This window comes from Agelaius tricolor, unplaced genomic scaffold (genome assembly GCF_023055355.1).
Source record: "Agelaius tricolor isolate 1412-34295 unplaced genomic scaffold, bAgeTri1.0.p SCAF_9, whole genome shotgun sequence".
Taxonomy (NCBI): Eukaryota; Metazoa; Chordata; class Aves; order Passeriformes; family Icteridae; genus Agelaius; species Agelaius tricolor.
The window spans coordinates 8,097,086-8,115,617 of record NW_027269269.1 but is presented as its reverse complement, the minus strand read 5'-3'; the positions used below and the strand labels follow the sequence as shown (position 1 = coordinate 8,115,617).

At 40.5% G+C, this 18,532-nt stretch overlaps 1 protein-coding gene across 4 annotated transcripts in view; it reads right to left on the bottom strand.

The window, feature by feature from the left end:
- The window catches only part of PDGFD (platelet derived growth factor D), a 139,173-nt gene that overhangs the window by 53,995 nt on the left and 66,646 nt on the right, over positions 1 to 18,532 (bottom strand). For 2 of the 4 annotated variants that reach the window (XM_071434188.1, XM_071434186.1), the window contains exons 2-3: positions 4,446 to 4,632; positions 281 to 461 (exon numbers count right to left, since the gene is read on the bottom strand). In XM_071434188.1, coding sequence (XP_071290289.1) covers positions 281 to 461; positions 4,446 to 4,632 — 368 coding nt within the window. Of the gene's footprint in view, positions 1 to 280; positions 462 to 4,445; positions 4,651 to 18,532 lie in introns of all 4 variants that reach the window. The other 2 variants (XM_071434187.1, XM_071434185.1) reach the window with 1 other exon arrangement.

Sequence of the window (18,532 nt, the reverse complement as noted above, 5' to 3'; positions counted from 1 at the left end):
GTGGCAGTGCAGCTTTAATGTAGAAAGTGTTAGTGCTTCTGAAACATGTAATTAGAGTAAATCTTGAACTGAACTTGACTTTATTTTATATTTAATGACACGATCTCAAAAATACTTTGATCTGCATTAATGCAGTTGCTGGAATAAAATTACTTTCAGTCATTTAGTGTTTTGATCCCATATTTAGCTACACTATCTAGTCTTCAAGAACTGATGGTCTTACCCCTATTACCTTCAAGAGTAAGTTGTCTCTTGCCCCTATTACCCCTAGAAGACTTACCACTAGAGAGTAACATATCTTGAATCCAGGTTTAGCCACAAAGTAGTCATCAGATTTGAAGGTTATCTTTATGTGATTTGTCCTTGATGTTATTCTTGGAGGCACTTCCTTGTGTCCACACCACCGTCCTCGAATAACTGTGCTGGTCTCTGACACATCTTCCACTTCCACAAAGTCATACCTGAAAAAGAGTATGAATAATTAGTTTCTGCTGAGTCTGGTTACAGAAGGTGCTTGCAAATTGACAGGAGCACAGCTGGAGATACAAAGACATCTGTCCCCTGTTCTCCACTCCAAAACATCTGACTAAATATTACAAATGGTGGACAAGTCTGTGCACCACTAAATACACTAAGCTGCAAGCTACTGCCTGAGTGCTCAAATGACTGATTTCTGTGCTCCTGGAACATGACAGCATTTGCTACCACATTAAAACAGCAAGAAGAAGCACTTGCATGTGCTTAGTATACAGTAAGCATACACATTGCGTTTCATGTGGTGGGTAAATAATTTAGAGACCTGATAAAATATTATTTAAGGCAAGCTGCCCAACCTGAGCAGCTGCAAGCACTTGTGCACTTTGTGGTGGTCACCCAACTCCCTGCAGCAGCAGCAGCAGCAGCCACAGGCGCCGGCTCTGTTGGTCAGAGGGCTAGAGAGGGGCAGCCATTGTGCCAGGGCAAAGGGAGGTGCTGGAGGGACACAGGGCAGTGCATGATACTGAAAGGTGCTTTTTTAGGGCCTTCCTTGTAGGTGGCACATTGCTCCTGTAGCTGGTTTGGAAAGATTTATGTCTAGCTTTCAAGCAGGAAAGCATGCTGCTGCTCTGTGTGCTGCAGTGGGGAGTTTACGTGCATGCTGTCACCAGGGAAAATGCAATAGCACATCTTGTTCTGTGAAAAGTCATATCTTGGCCAGGCACCCCTGCCACAGCAGTGGTTCCTGAGCCCAAAGAGGGCACTGCCAGGAGCAGAAGGCACCAAACCCCAGGGATGAAGGGACACAGTGGCAGCACTCACTGCTCCAGTCTGTGCATTTGCCTGCTTGGGTATAAATGACCATATAAATAAATACATAAATGAGTACAGTTATTGAGCTGGAAAATAAAGGGGACAGAGAATGAAGTTCTGCTTTTACTAAATCTATGACAAAAAATCTCTCAATATCTTTGGAGGCAGAATTAGGCCCCACACATTGCTGCCAGTGAGGCAGAGGTGATGACAAGAGGGGCAGCTTGAGTGCCATCCTCACAGTACAGTTAAGCCTTAAAACCCTGGAGGTCTTTACCAGGAATGTTTTCTATTATCAAAACATCTGCTCCCTCCAAAGAAGGAGTTCAGGACTGTTGAGTGATTCTTCCTAGCAATGCACTGCTTCCCACCCCCAAGTCTGTGAGCCAAGCACCCTCCTCCCTGCCCAATTGTGGGAGCTGAATAGCTCTGTAAATAACAGACCTGCTTTTCTTTTTCTGCTGAGAGCCCATGAGATAAAAACCACAAGTACTATGTGGTTTGAGAATATCAGCTCTGCTGCTTTTATATTCACCAACGCCAAATTGCACAGAACAGAAAATAACAGATCCACTATGACCACTTAAATCTGCCCAAACTCTGCTGAAATATCCTTTTTTTGAAGCACACCAAAATTTAGTTCCAGGTAGAGGTAAACTTGTCTCAATCTCCCTCCACCACTCCAAGCTCCCACTCCCTGGTGGCGATGGATGTGGTACCCAGCAGAGCTCCCAAGGATCCAGCCTGGCCCCCTGGGAAACACGGAATTGTGAATGCCTATTCCAACACAAGGGGTTGTGGTGCCCAACAGGAGATAACCTTGTAAGCTTTGGTGAAAGCTGTCCTGACTGGCCTCCCCACTTTTGGAGGCCAGAAGCCAGATAAAGCAGAAAAAACAGGGAAAATCCATGGACTTTCAAGGATTATATCTGCTTTCCACAGGAGAGGCTTTGCTGCAACGATCATAGAAGTAGGTGTATTCTCAGTTGCTTCTGTGCATCCAAGGAGGCTGGGTAATTTAATTGCTTTTCAGAATAATTTCTTATCAAGTGCCTGTGGAAATGCTAACAGCACTTCTTGAACATTCTGTAAGACCTTGAATATTTCCTCTCCTTCTTCAGAAGCTCTGAAGAAATATAGCTCTGCTAAAATATACCTTTTCATTCCTCAGCCTGAATGAATTTCAATCAGGTCAGTCTTAATAGTATGCAAATTACAATAATTAGCATTAATAAAAAATTGAAAGAAAACACTGGGAAGTTTCTGGAGAAAAAAGCTTAAGGTCAAAAGCAAACACAAAAGCAAGGTAAGGTGCAGAGGTCCTGAATTACTTGTCCAGTATGCCTTCAAACATATGCTTAGCTCTCGGCATTCATTTCAATTAAAACAGCCCTGGCTGTCTCTCTAAAGCAGCACTGCAGGGATTGTCAGGGACTGAAGCTGCAGAAGGGATCTAGTTTTGAAAAATATATTGAGCATTAGCAAAACATCCAACTGCATACAGTATTTAAGAGACTTAAAGCCATCACAATCTGTTTGACCAAAAATTTCCTCACTCTGGAAGTAATACTACCCAAACAAATGTCTTCCAGAAACTCTAGGGAAAGTTTTACTGTGGAAAAGGATATGATATTTCTCCAGCACTATGGATGATGGAAGGTCTTTGCTTTTCTCTGCATTCTAAATTAGCTGCTCTGGAAAAAGCAAGCAGACTGTCTTCCAAGATGCGCTCCAAGCACATAATGCCAGTAACAGCTTGACTTTCCCTCACTGTGCCACCACCTTCAACGGCTTTTGACAGACAATACTTCATCTTTTTTTCCACAGTAAATTAGCCCTCTGTTACAAAGTTGCAATGCTTTAAGGTCAGCCACAGTTTATCCACTATGTAAATATTAACAGGCCGCTTCTGTGTGCATTAGGCTCTGAATCTGGGAAAGCATTTGGGGTACTGGGAGGTTACTGTTGTTACTGACTCTGATGCTGATCTTGGACCAACATCACCAGAGCAGACCTGCCAAGGAGCAGGGAAGGAGAGCCAATTTTAGGCTGCATTCTTTTATTGCTGCATGGAAAACAAACCTGCGGGAACGGTTCCCTCTATCAGTAATGCAGAAAATTTAACAAAGAAAAATAAGGAAAAAAATCCATCCTGTAAAATGCCTGCAGAGATGCCAAGCCCTACAAACACAAATTAATTGACAAAGATAAGATAAGAAGAGGCTGGGTGTGCAGAAACACTAACAACCAAGTTCTGTGCATAGATAAGGTGTAAGTAACAACATGATCACACAGAGTTGGAGGCTGAGACTTGAGCATTTCAAGTAAGCAGCATCACAGCAATCTGCCTTTTGGAGGGCATGGGAATCCTGAGCCTGTTTTCTCCCACAGAAAAGAGAGCTGAATAAAAGAAATATAAACACATGGATTTATACTGTTTTAGTGAATGCTGGCAAGATTCACCTCTGTACTTTACTAATGCAAAACAGTTTATCCACCTAGGTAACCAGCCAGATCAGCTGAGCTTAAGGTCACTTCTGCTTAAAAGGGGAACCAAAACAACTGGGATATGGTAGGGCAGGCTTTATCAGATTTACAGATACATCAGCATGCATCAGTACACTGATATTTGTGGACCTACATTTGAAATTTTAAAAGGAATTTTACCAGTGAAGAGTAAAAATAAAGTTAAGCAAGTAATTTGAACATAATTCTATTTTTCAATACATTTTTATCTGTCCCTCACAACCCAATATAAATGCTTACCTACTCACTCAAACTTTCTAGAGCCCTCTACCTACTGAAAAAGATGTTTCTTGCCTGGCTGAAATGCGACAGAGGTGATAGAGGACAAAATCCTATTAAAGTAGTACCTATGTTGTTAGATAGCGGGATTTGAGCATACAAGTACCTTGTGCTTTAAACGTTATAGAAGGACTAAAACCTGACAAAACTGCTTTGGGTCCAGGACAGCTCAGTTTATTTATGAACTCAAAGTCCAATTTCAGCTGTGAGGGCCCCTTAAAGGTCTGTCCTCCTGGCAAGGACATCCTAGACCCATCCAGAGATGCCCTGATTTTGCTTTGCAGTCTCATGCCAGTGAGCTCAAAGGTGGTCCCTAGGAAGTGCTTTGCAAACTTTCACTTGGCACTCACCTGCAGATCTCATTTTCGGGTTCCTCCAGCCCAAACTGATTATCAAAAGCCAGCTGGATCCTGGTGCTCTCTGGGGAGTGGAGGCGCCACGTCAGCAGGAGGTTCCTGGGGTAGCTGCTGGGGAAGCGAGGACTGTGGATGCAGCCGTTCCCTGCCACGCTGATGGTCTCCTCCTTTCGGTACAAGTCTGTGAGGTGATTGCTCTCTGTTAGTAGTCACAACTTGTAGAAATTAGTATGTTGTTCCAGTTACAGGAAGGCAAAAAACACAACAGTTTATAACACAGCACAATTATTATTAGCATTTCAAGTCTATAAAATGTTTGGTCTAGGAGCAGATATTATTAAATGGGAAGTACACTGTATTTTCTCTTAATTCAATCCCATATTAAACAGTAAGAACAACAGAGCTCAAGTATATAGACTCTTTATTTTACAAGAAATGTACAATTATTTTTCTACATTTATATTGATTATATAAGTTCATTCTCACCACTTTGGTTTTAAAACAGAATTAAACTTTAATAAAAGCTTGAGAACAATGAAGTAAGAAAGACTGAAATGAAAAATGTAAATAGTCCTACTTCCCAAATTCTGTGCTCTGGGGAGCAATGCCCTCTGAACAAAAGCAGCAATGAAGGACTGAAGAAAAGTGAGTATGGGTGAATTTAAATTTCTTTACTGTGCTTAAGTATTTCCTCCCAGAAACATGTGTAAGGTCGTGTTTTGATTTTATTTATATGGTTTGAACCATTTTCTACCTATGGTCTGTTTACTCAAACAGTTACTCCATGCTTATACCAATGTAAATGAGGCCAGATCCTATCCCATCAACCATCTTACTCAGTAACTTCCAGACAAATAGCCAGTCTTCACTTAATTAAAATTCCACAATTTTTGCCTGAGCAAATATTCAATTGTTCATAAAGTTTACTTTTACCGAGGTAAAACCTCTGCTGCTGTAAATCCATGGCTCCAAGGATTACAGGAACTTTGTCAAGACCCAGATCTCTAAAAGCCAAAATGTCTTCTCAGTTGCACCACGCACTTCCACTGCCCAGCTGTTTCTCATACTGGAATTTGGGTCAATTTGCATCAAAGAACTGCAAACAACCATTCTTCTGTGCATGGACAACTTTAGCATGGGGAAATTTTGAGGATCAGAAGACTCCAAGGCAATATTCAGATGACAGCAGGTTTCAGTTCCCAGTCAAAACATGCACCCCTGAGCCTCCACATGTGGGACAGCTACCTGTGTTCCTTCCCTACATAATGTATGGGGATCTACATGAATTTGGACACTGTTTACATGAAAACACTCTGGGTGTTTTCATGTAAACACCCAGACTCTGGTGTCTTTATCTTAAACTGAACATCCCTCCACTCAGCTGAATGCCACACCAACCTCCAGTTCCACTGCAAGCAATAGAAATAGAAAACTGTTTTCTTCTCCTGAATCTGGCTACTGAGGAAGAACAAATGGGGGAAAATATCTCCACCAGGCCACTCTGTGAACACTGGAAATACAAAACCAAAGCAACCAGCCACAGCTATCTGTCACACACACTAATCTAAGTCTTCACTTTTAAAATAAAATCTAATGTGTGACCGAATTTTTCTAAGATCTTTATATGAAATAAATATACTTGTTTTATAAATGCTCATTGAAACCAGGAATCCAGACAAATGGTACAAACTTCTTGATTAGTGCATCTATTTTTCAGGTTGCTTTTCACTGGTTCCCTGGCTGTAAATACCTCCCTGCATGCAGCTGTAAACAAAGCACGATTGTCTAACCATTCATTGTACTCTTCTGACAGCACAGTAATTCTAGCTTCCAAACAACCTGAAACTCAGAAGAAAAAAGTCTATGTTTCTTATAAAACTATCTCCACAGACCTAACTGTGACATCTTTCTAAGATGCTTTCACACTCTAAGCCACCCTTTCTAGGCAAACACAGCCCTAGTTCAAAAAGTGCAGAACTATTCAGTTTTGTTTTGTTCTGCTTTAACCAAACAATTTGCTTTGGAAAAGTGCCAATTTGGTGAAAATAAAGACCCCCCACCTATTAGTTTTGTTGTAATTTTCATCAGGGACATCTATGCTGAAGTCTGTTTTTTATTTGCTTTTATTCTAAAAAAAGGACAAAAAAGACATCTGTGGGGTTTTTTTCCCCTGATCTGGAATGAAACAAAATGTCCAGCCAACACTACTGAGCTCTTACTGAAATCCTGAGGACCTCTGAACTCTGAAAACACCCAGTACACTAAGAGGACACTATTTCACAGGACTTTATCCAAAATGTCCAAGAAAAGGGATAAAAATAAACCAGACTTGATGATAACAAATCTAGTGAAAAACAACCATTCCCTAAGTTGGAACAAAAGTTACTGCAGTAAAACATGGCAAAACTCATCCTGTGCCTGAGAGTCCATTACTCTTCTTTCTTGAACAGCAAACTATTGTCATTTTCCCTCTGTCACCATGCACTTCACAGTGTGGTTCAATCTGGTTCATGATTCTGAGGAAAAGGTTCCCTTTTCCTGGACATTCCTAGTGCAGGCTTTACTCTCGTGTCATCAGCTGCTGAAATTAGGAGTTCTGGGGACAGTATCTCTGAAATGTGCTCATACATTTACCCCCAAACAAAACATCTGTGCACACAGCACACCAACTGAGAATGAGTACTATTTTCTCTCTTGTACATCAAGAAGAGGGTCTGTCACAGCTTTTCATTTAAATTAAACTCTGAATCATGCAGACTACAGTGCTCTGCCTGCAAGGCAGTCACACCTGACCAAGACCAGTACTGAAATGTCACGGCTGGCACAGCTCTGCAGCATCCAAGTAGTACAGGTACATGAAGCAATAGAGCTGCACGTGTTATGAAGCTTATAAATCAAAGCACAGTGACTTGTTATTTCCACCATGGTAAACGTGGCAATTATAAAATCATTGTAGAGGAAAGGCTGGAGAGAAGCATGGGGAGAAAATTCTCACTATAGTAAAATAAGGGATATTCAAATATTCCACTCTGAGGAAAAGCCCTTTCCGTAATGGAGTAAAGTATGTTTGATAAGAATGGCCATAAATACTGTTTCTATAGCCCACATGGGATGAAATCTCAAGCTATTCAGAGCCCTCATGTGATGCTGGAGCAGACTCTTCAGGAGCTCTGAAACAGCCTGATTTCCTCTCACCCTCCTCACCATGCACTAAATTACGATCTGAAGTGGTATAGCCAGCACTGTAATCAAACACCACAGAATTTTCTAAGGTGATTTTCATTAGGATTTCACAGATAGAACACAGTCAACACAGAGTTGCTCCCAGGAGGTTGGCTCCTCATGAATCATCAAGCATCTGGGAAACAGCTTGAGGAGATGTGAGCAACTCTCGTACCTTTTGTATCAACAAATCTATGAGACTAAAATAAGACCTTTCCAAGCAGACAAGCACTGTCCTCATCAGATACACTGGGGGAGCTCATGGAAATCACACATTCACCAAGGGAAAAGTTGGGATAAAAACCACTTAATAAAAGGCATAGGCAAAGGAAAAGACAGTGCGTCTTTCAAGGCACTGAACTGTCCCATGTTGTAACACAACACAATGCGGCACCACACCGTGTCCTGGATGTCACATTCTAACTGTATTCCATAATGCTTTATGGGAGCAAATAAAACACAACAGTGCATAATGCACTGCCTGTCACATTTACTAAAAAGCATACAAAGTCATTTCACAATGAATAAAAGCAGGTGCTAAGTCATAAGGCAAAAAGGCCATTTAGGCCATAAACAAAAGGAGGATATTTGAGATTGCAGAAGCCACAAACACATCCTTGCACTGGGGGAGAAAAACTATCTCATAAGGAAGATGAATGGGAAGGAATCTGGAAGACATCCTTTTTGGTGAGGCAATTCCCTGTAGAGAGTCTGAGCTGATTGTGAAGCAGCTTGCTCTGTATTTTATTAATCTGAACTAATCTCTCCTTTTTTTCCCCTCTTAATTCTTTTGCAACCACTAAGTTTAAATATGGCATACATGATGGTCCAGCTGTCCAAATTAGAGGAGCTTCCTTTTAAATGCTCAAGGCAACTGCATTTTCCAAAGTAGTTTGCCTTCCTCCCCTGCAAGGAGTGCGTCTGAGTGTCAGAGAGGGAACTGGGATGTACAGTTCAATATTCAGGAAAATGTGCTTGTCTCAAGACAGGCCTCACCATGCATGCCCAGTGCATCCAATGTTTCCCTTTCCCAGTGATGCCATGCTGCAGGAGCAGAAGAATCAGAAAGATGAATTTCATCCTGTGTTTTCTCTGGATGCCTGCACTTCCTTGTGAGCTTTAGCAACATATCAACACTTTCCTCTTAAAGCTACTCCTCCTAGTCACGACATGCCTATTACTATAGACAGAAGCCTGCTTGTATCATCATCATCATTCAACAGGCAATGATGTCCTTCACTAAAACAATGGTAATAATAATTTAAAAAATCCCAACCAATCTAAAAGGCAATTTCTAACTGATAATAGCTAATCTGACATCTGTTCTGTAATATATCCAGCAAGGAGAGTCTGTAAGTGTCAATTCCATTAGAAAGAAGAATTGAGAAAATGACCTTGTCTAAGGACCTAACCAACAATATGGAATACTTAGCTCCACCCTTCTAAGGTTTCTGAATTTCAACACTTCCCACATTTCCTAAGGTGTTGTTTTGTTTCTAAGTTTGCTTCTGTCTTTCTTCCGCTTGGGTAAGTTGGCCAACCAACTTTGATACAGCAGTAAAGGCTGAAAAAATACCATATTCTGAATGTATTATGACAAGAAATACACCCTCTGAAATGCCATGGAGTGCAACCTCATGAGCTCATCCCTCTGGTACAGCTGAGGAGAGAGTTTCTGAGAACCATGGTGAAGTTCGTTTTATTACTTATGAAAGTATTTGTTATTTCAGGAAAGGACCTTGGGATTTTGCACATGGGGGTTTTCCAGATATAACTCTCCTCCCCCACTGCTGTTGTCTTAAAAAAAAAAACCAAAAAAACAGCAGTCAGTGGTTTGCCACCAGTTTTTAAACAAATGAGATAACCTTCAGGGAGAATAATAGCTCTTCAGCTCCTCCAGTTGAAAATTAGCCTGATCTAAATAGCTGAATCCACAGAGAAAGAACAGTAAAACACTTTTGAATCCAGACCACAAATCAGCCCGTCTCAGGGACAGGAATGTCAAGCGAGTTGTATTTATGGTAGCCTGCTTAGGCAGTCACTGGCTTTTTTTTACTCCCCACCCTCCTGCAATAAGCAGAAACTTTGCTATCCATAAGGTTCAGTGTAAATCAAATTAAAAGATGACACAGTTCATTGTAAAAATAGTGTATGCCATAGCTGGTCACAACTTGTTGGGAAGATGTAAAACTGTAAGACCATTTTTCTTGTTAAAAAAAGAGGGTTTTTTGGATTTGCTTTTTTATTTTTTATGGGTTTGTTTGTTTAAATGGATGTAAACAATAAACTGAATCCTAGACAGTGAACACAACATCACACTTCTACTTTCTAATGCAGAATATAATCCTATATGGTAGTACCAGTCCTAGACATCTCTGTCCTTTTAATGACAGAGACCTAACTCACGTAAGTCAGCTCTGCTCCCATTACTATTCACCAGCACTTCTCCAAGAAGGCAAACCAAAGGAGGGAAAGGATTGGGATGGTCAGTGATAAAACATGTATAGCACACTCCCAGCCAGCTAAAAGATCCAAATTGTCTCTTATAGAGGCACTAAACTGAGAAACAGCCAATCCGGTATAAGGACGTGTATGTAGGAGCACATTAAGGCAGTGGATCCATCCAAAACATCACTTCAAGTTGCTTTCAGCTTTATACAACTTCAATAACCCCATTTATTTCAAGAACACAACAAACCCATAGTCAAGCTCATGCTTAAGGAGTTTGCTGGATCAAGACCCAGAAAAAGAGAACAGCATTTTAACACCACCTAACATCTTACTTACCACCCAGTAAATGAGCAATTAAAAAGTGAACCTAAATCCCACAGGAGTTGATGAAAGACTATCAACTTGGTTGGTTTGCCACTGGACTTCAAAGAAGAAGCTCCAGGTACCTGCTCCTTCTCTTATTAACAGGCCTCTTCTTTTTATCAGGAGCATGAAAGATACTCCAAGCAACATCACAGTTCAAATCTAAAGCACGACCTGTTCTATCACAGAGGTAATATCAAAAGATGCTCTGTGCATGTTCAGCTAAATTCAGACCTGAGCTGTGTGCAGATCTTTGCCAGAAGAATATATCCATAGAGGATTTATAAAAGAAACAAAATTGAGCTTTAGTTGAAAGAAATAAAATTAGTCAGGGCACAACACCAGTACAAAAGGTATCAAAGAATGAAAACACTCCAGACATCTAAAATTCAATTCAGAGCTATCATCCATTTGGTAACAGAAGGGTTAGTGGTCTGCCTGTGGTTCTGTGCAGAGCAACCCCACTAGTCCTGGTGGTACACAATCAGTGGTTGAACATGACCTCAGCAAAGACCACTTATGAGAATAGTAAATGAGCAATTGATAAGGAAGTCCAGGCACATAATTCAAAGAGACAGCCTGTATCTATGCTTATCACTGTAATAAATATAGTTTTATTTGCATTTAATAATAGTATTTTCCCTGTGAAATGGTCACCACCATAATTGCATTTTGCATACAGAACTGAAAAAATAGTCCTGAAATGAAGAACAGACAGGACTGCATTTTGGTGGGGTGAAGGCTCTCCTTTTGTCTGCTGCGGTGAGGGCCTTGCTCAGACTTCCACAGATGAATGCTGAGAATACAACTCCTTAATTATGTTTACAAAGATACCAAACTAAGAACAGTTTGCTTTTAGCAGTGACTTGTATTACTTGCTTTTATTTGACTTCTTGATAGAGATTTTCTTCTACACAAAAGAACATCCTGAATGTGTTGTAGTAAAGCAAAAGTGTCTTTAGAAAAGTAACATATGTTAGGCAAACATATAAAACACTTTGTTAACTGCTAGCTCTTTCCTGATGGGTGGTAGTGTTGCAATGCACCTCTGCTGGACTCTTAAACCAACAGCAAACTGAAGGTTTGCATATTTATATATTTTTTTCTTTGGGATTTCATAAGTATGAAAGAAGAAAATGTGTGTATCAAGAACGTGTAGCTCTAATAATGTGCAGTAAGACTAATGCATATATCCTCATGATTGTGAGCATAAAAACACATAAAACCTTGAGAAACAGTGAGAAAAAAATACAGAAGGAAATGGTTCTCCTGGTGCTGCAAAGAGCTTAAGGGAAACATGATAACGGAAGCAGATGTTTGCAGCGAGTGCCAACATCTTTCTAAGAAGGCTGGTACATAAAACTTGTGTAGTGCCTTGGAGAAGATGGTGCCATTAGAGACACAATTGCTATTAAACACAAATACAAACACTGGACATCGGCTCATAATGTTTTGCAAAGAAATAGCAAACTGTGAACTTAGACACTCTGAATTTTCCTGTTTAGGCAATGGCTTCAAGAAACTAGACCTTTATGGGAAGCTTCCTTCAAATTCTCCTGAAAATATATTTTCATATATACACAAAAATATATTCCTTTTCCATTTTCCCATTTTCTCTTTATTATTTTTCACTTTTTTACAACCAAACAAAGACTTTTTGCCTTGTAAATCTGGCATAGCTCAAGTCTTAAAAGAGAATCTGTTTTAAAATACTGTTTTAGAAACTGTTTCACTCAAGCACTTCTGTGTCTGAACAAGACATGGAATTTTTTTGCAGAAAAAAAAATGCTGATAAAAGGAAAAAGAAAATCCAATCAAAAGGGGAAAGTCTTCTCATGTTGAACATATTGTAGCAGATACATAGGCAATTACAGAGTGGAGGTCACATGTTGGGACATTGGGCAGTAAAAGGAGATGTGTTCCACAAGACAAATCAAGGCAATTTTCTCTTGCGATGTGATGTTTCCTTACCCTCTGTGTCAGCACTGAAGATCTAAAATCTCTGAAAGGGAGTGAGAGGTCACTTCTTATAATGGAAAGTCTGGCAAAAGAATTCTAACAGACATCCTTTCCTTGGACTCCATTTGCCATGGGCATGTTTTTTTGTGTCTTAGAGTCCACACACCAACCAACTGCACAAATATAAAAGCTTGTGAGGATACTTCAGTCCTTTTAAGGCAGGTGCACTAAATACCTAATACCATAAAGTTACCTTAATCTTTTTTTAAAAAGGCAGATCTCAATTCATTAAAGTATGATTGTTAGTAGTCTGTTCCTTTTTGTAGACTAGCCTAAGAGCTAAAAAATGAACTCCATTCTCAAAATCAGGACACAGCTTAATCTCCTCCAAGGAAACAGAAGCCTGTGTTGTGATTCTTCTACTTGCTCAAGAAAATTCAGACCACTTCTGTCTCCTCTCAAGGGACAGATAGGTTCTGGATATTGCTTAAAGATGGCTTGTCCATTTTCCAAGGAATGGATAGAGGTAAAATGCAGGAAAAATTCTTGGTGCAAGGACTAGGACTCAAGATTAAGCCAAAAATTAAAGACCCAGCAGCTTTTCTACTTTCTACTCCAAGGCACTGTCATCAGTCTCTGACAGTTCAGACCAGAGCAGAGCACACCACAGCCTCTTTTTGCCCCCATGTCTCAGTTTTCTTCTGCTGAACACCACAGCACTGGTGCAAGGAGAGCAGAAGACATTGAGATCTTTTCCTGGAATGAAGGCAGAACACAACCAGGGCCACTGGGGCGGCGTTACATCATTTAGATAAAATCCATGTTGAGAAACAAAATTCCCAGTCCGGAAAGTAATTTAAGTCATGCATTCTGAAAGTACTGAGAACTTGAAGTGCGGGGGATCTTTCCTGTAAGTGCTTAGGATTTTCTCTGGAGGTCTGGCATCAGAATGCTGCAGAGCTGTCATGTGGATAGATACTGCAATTCAACCAAGTTTCCAGGCACATAAAATTCTTGGCTGTGGCTTTCTTTTATTGTTATGATCCTGCACCAAAGGATCATCTAGACATTTCCTTAGTCCTTCACCTAGGAACAAAACTACGTGTGGTGGAGTGCAGGAGAGCTCATTCACTGCCAATATTTAGGGACAAGTGGCTGGGAAGATGATACTGGTGTGTATCAGCATAGCCCACAAGCTCAGGAGCTGCTGTACCACGGGCAGCAACCATCTATCTTACCAGTACAGACACATCCTGACTACCATAAGCCAAAACCAAAACTGGAAAAAGAGCTATCTCCAAAGGTTTGATTTACACACCTCAGCTTCCCAAGCCCTTTCTGGAAAAACAGCTGTTTGGCTCATTACCAAGAGGAAGTTATTGGAAACATTCTTTCTAGGCTGTATAGGGGGATGTTGATGGAAAAAAAAGAAGAGCCTAACTTACTCTTAGGTTTGTTATGTTAGAGGCACAACAGATCCTATGTGAGCAGATGAAAGCACGCTGAAACCTGTGTGGAGGCAATGATAACCAGAACTTTGCTAAGACTCCACGGGGAGCAGACATTATGTATCTTTATGCTCTGAGCAGGGCTGAGTATACCATCGGCAAATCAGGATGTAATTAAATAATCCTTCACTTTCATAGACCTTCAATGAACTCTCACTTTTAAACAGAAAGCTGGAGTCCCCTGTGCAGTTGCACTGGAGACAAAGCCAAACTTCAAAGTCATCTTTGACTGTGGATTCAGTGAAATGTTTGACTAAAAGAAGAATGCAGTGGTTACAATGAAAAATTCAGCCAGCTTTGGCTACAGATCTCACCAGCAGGAACACAAAGGGACACATTTCACTCCTCCAGCTTTCAGAAGACACATGAGATTACTTCAGAGTAACCAGCAGACACCATCAGCACCCCCTCACATTAAAGCTTCCAGAGAGACACGGTGAACCAAACAAATCCAGTTTGCCCCCACCTAGCTGAAAGCATAATACTGAGGAGAAATGCCTTCAGATATCACGGCAGAGGATTTAAGGGAGCAATCTCAGGTTTTGCTTTACACTTCCTGATGTAGATTGCACAGCAAAAAAGGAGAAATGCACATAGTGGTGGTATGCACGTGTCTGCACAACAGGCAGGGACTTGGATGCTTGGCTGAGGCATGACCCAGAATAGGTCCCTGAGAGCCTGTGAAACCCAAGAGATCAACACCAAGCCACCGAGGCTTGCAGCCTGCAGGTGAGAAGGTCTAGCCTCCATCTGTTTTAGAAGGGGAGGTCAAGGGGGACTATTTCACTCCTGTGTCACCCCAGTTCCATGCTGATAGTGATGCTGCACATCTGGGTGAACACCATGTGCTGGGGTCCTGTCCGTTCAGAGGGCACAGCTGCGTGCTGACTATTAAACACAGCTCCAAGCAGCTGTTTGGCAAAGAGGAGCCAGATAAGAGGCTTATGTAAGGGAGATAAAAAGGGTGAGAAAGTCCAGTAAATACAGTACTCTCACATCATTTCATTAACAGCCCGTATCAGAGCTATTGAAGGGGACAGGGACATATTGCACCATTTCCTGCAAAAACTGTTTTCCACACTAATGCTTGAAATGCATAAGGATACCTTGGCACTCTTTGGACTACCCAAACAAATGGCTTCTACTCAATTGGCTTTGCATATTTTTTTGGCATCTAGAATTACAGTCCAGTAAGACAAAAAAAAACATCTCTACTTATAACAGCAATGGAATATACTATGTGAGAAAAATTTTTTCGTTCATGTGTTTGACACAAGAAAGAAAAATAATTAATCTTGGAAGAACAAATATGAAAGCTGGATTAATGACAAATTTGGTGTCAAAACTGTATTTTTCTGATATCTATTTATTGGCAAGAATTCCAGAGACCACTCTTTTTCTTGTTTGAACTTCCAACCTGTTTCATTTATTTGTCCTTCCTTAGTTTATCTCAGTCTTTTCCATGGAAGCCATGGAAGAAAAGGATGAAATTTTAAACCTTTCTTGATTTAGAGACTTCAGAAGTCCTACTTTACAGCAGACACTCTAGATAACATAGCAGCAACCATTTTTGGATTCCCTGGGGTGAAATGTTCTGGGTCTTTTTATAGTTTAGACTGTAAATAAGAAAATAACACAAGTATGACCTTAAATAACATCTAGTATAAACTATAATTAAGTAACTGACAACTTTGGTAAATGACAGCTTCATTGCATGTTACTAAAATCAGGTTTGAGAAATTTAAGTACGTAGCACTGCTGTCCTATCATTTGCTATCCTATGTACTGATTTATTTTATTTAAAGTTGTTCATTTTTTGCATTTTTGTGGCGCTCCCCATCTCACAACAGCTCCATCTTTCTCAGACCTTCACTTCTCATTTGCTCCTAAGAAAAGGTTCCCACCTTGCAAACCTCATGAGCTGTTACAGACACTGATACTCTCCATGACTGGCCATTTCTCCTCTCTGCTCCCAGTGGCACTGGGCAGCTGCAAGGACCAGTGAGATGCTGGCCTTGGCTACAGCGGTAGGGGAGGGGAGGGGAGCAGACACCAGCTAAGGGAGGCTCCAAGAGCACTGGTGGAATCACAGAGAGACATTTCACGGCACCTCCTTCCCACATAGCAGATTTGCCAGCCCAGTCTTTGCCCTTTCATTGCCCAAAACGAGGGGCAGCGTGTCAGAGCCATCGTTCTCACTGCACTCCACAGGGGCATCACAGGCTAAGGACAGGATGGAGTGTGCAATGGCACAGACTGCCCACAGCCATGCACTTCTCTCAATTACAGGCCCGTAGGAGTTTTTTAAGCCCATACTGACATTTGCAAACACTACAATGATTTATACAGCACATATTTGCCAAGGAGAAGGCAATCTTCCATCTCTCTCTCTCTTCTTCCCTCCCTCCCTGCCCAGGAGCAGCAAGGGTCAGTCCTGACATGCAGAAGGTGGTGGCATTCCCCAAAAAGCATCCAGAAACCCTAAAAGCCCAGCAAAACTCCAGGTTCCCACCAGCTGAGGGTTTGTCTGCTACAGCTGCAAGGTAAAGGCTGAGAGTCTTCCCTGATTCATTCACTTTAATTAAGGGAATGGTGGTCCCCAACCTACCAGTTCAAGTCTAGCCACATACACATTTGCTTGGTTATTTCATACATAAAGCTTTAAATAAAATGCCTTTCTTTTTTCTTCCTACTTTTTAATGGATGCAGAGAACCATTCTGTCAAGAACAAAACAAATGCCCCACTAAACCCATCTCAATGGACAATTTGTTTCTCCAATGCAGCCTTTAAGTAATAAAGAAAGAATAAACATAACATTCTCCTAAGAAATAAAATGAAAACACTCTAAAAAACCCCTTGCTTGTCTGAGGCATACTAAGAAGTTAATAAACTCAGCTCAGACATTTACAAAAGAAGCTTGCTCACCAAATCCATTTTCATAGAGCAGTAAGACAGCCTGGAACCAGATCACCTGCTTGTGTAAATCAGCAGCATCCCTACAGTGATCACAGCTATTTACACCAGCTGAGGATCTGACCAAAGCAGGAGGTGAAAAGGGGAAGAGAAAACTTTAATCTGAGCAGGACCAGCAGCAATAAGTGTCCAGTGCTGTGATACACTGAACTCACGAGAAATTGAACTTAATTGGCTCATAGGGAAAATTCAAGGTGTGCCTCTCTGACCTATTAAACAGAATTGAAGAACTTATGCATGTTTTTTTTTTATTTGCAGGTTAAGTTGGGGAAGATTCCCAATTATATCAACATGGGCTGAGTTGTTTGATTCAAAGGAAAACATTTGCATTTGTTTTACACAAGTATTAATATATTGGGGTTTTTTTGTCATTTCCAAATTATCTTCTGTACATAAATGTAATAGCTGAATTCAGTAAAATGTTTGATTTTTATTCACTCTTTCCACACCTTAAGTGCTGTTAGAATTTGCTGGGATCAGCAAGTCAGGCACCCTTGAAAGTCTCACCCACATGCACTGGGGACTCCCATGTGATTCAGGAGAATTTCAGCTCCTCAAACAGTGCAAACCAGTACTGCCCAGTACTGCTCACGTGACACAAACTGAGCTTTCACTCAGGCAATTGTTCCTATCATGCTTTTTTCCTTTCCTGGTCACAAAATTGCCACTACTGCACAGAGCTAAAACACAGATTTTGAAATAAGAATTTAAGATTGAAATACACAGTTTACCACTTATAAAAACACTCAGATGCTATACCATTTGTGGATCTTTAAAAACTAATGTAATGTCTGTCACTGATGTAAACACATAGATACTTTCAGGGCCTTATTTCAAAATTCACGTAAAATCTTGTCAATGCCAGATTCATGCATACGATACTTAACTTTAGGGATTTTTTTTCTCTCTTTCTTTAATCATCTGAAATATTTCCATATGGCTATAAAAAGACTGCTTTTAAAAAGCAAGTTCTGAAAGAAATGCTAACTAATCATTAAAAACCTAGGAATCAATTATATATGTGCTGAGTACTTCACATTCTCCAAATACAGGTGGCTGTTTTGTCAAAATGCAGAATTATCAGTCTTTATGTACTATAACAATTAATGAAGAAATCCAAGAGCTGAATCCAAGAGCTCAAAAAAAAAAAAAAATTGGAGGAGGTGGTTTCAAAAAAGTCCACTGGCAGCACCATTTTTAAAAAAAGAAATATTAACAGAAAAAAAAACCAACTCAAGCCAACTACAGGTTTGAAAAAGAAAAGAAAAATTTTAAAAAACAGGGATTGTTTTTCTTAAATGAGAATCAATAGAATGGATGTAAAGATCAACTTCTTTCTCCCCCTAAAAGACAAGAGCTCATAAACTGCACCAAATGTTGTACAGAAAAAGGTTTGCAGAGAACAGCTTTCTACCAGAACATAACACTGGCTGATTATGGGGAAGCCAGAAGACTGTATCTTCTCTCAGATACAAAAATTAAGGAGCCGGACACAAAGACTTTCAAGGCAACTGATGCTACCATAAATATCTAAGGTTTGTGAGAGACCATGAAAGAAAGTATTTCTCTCTAAATTAAACAGTGGCAGATAAGAGAAGGGAGTT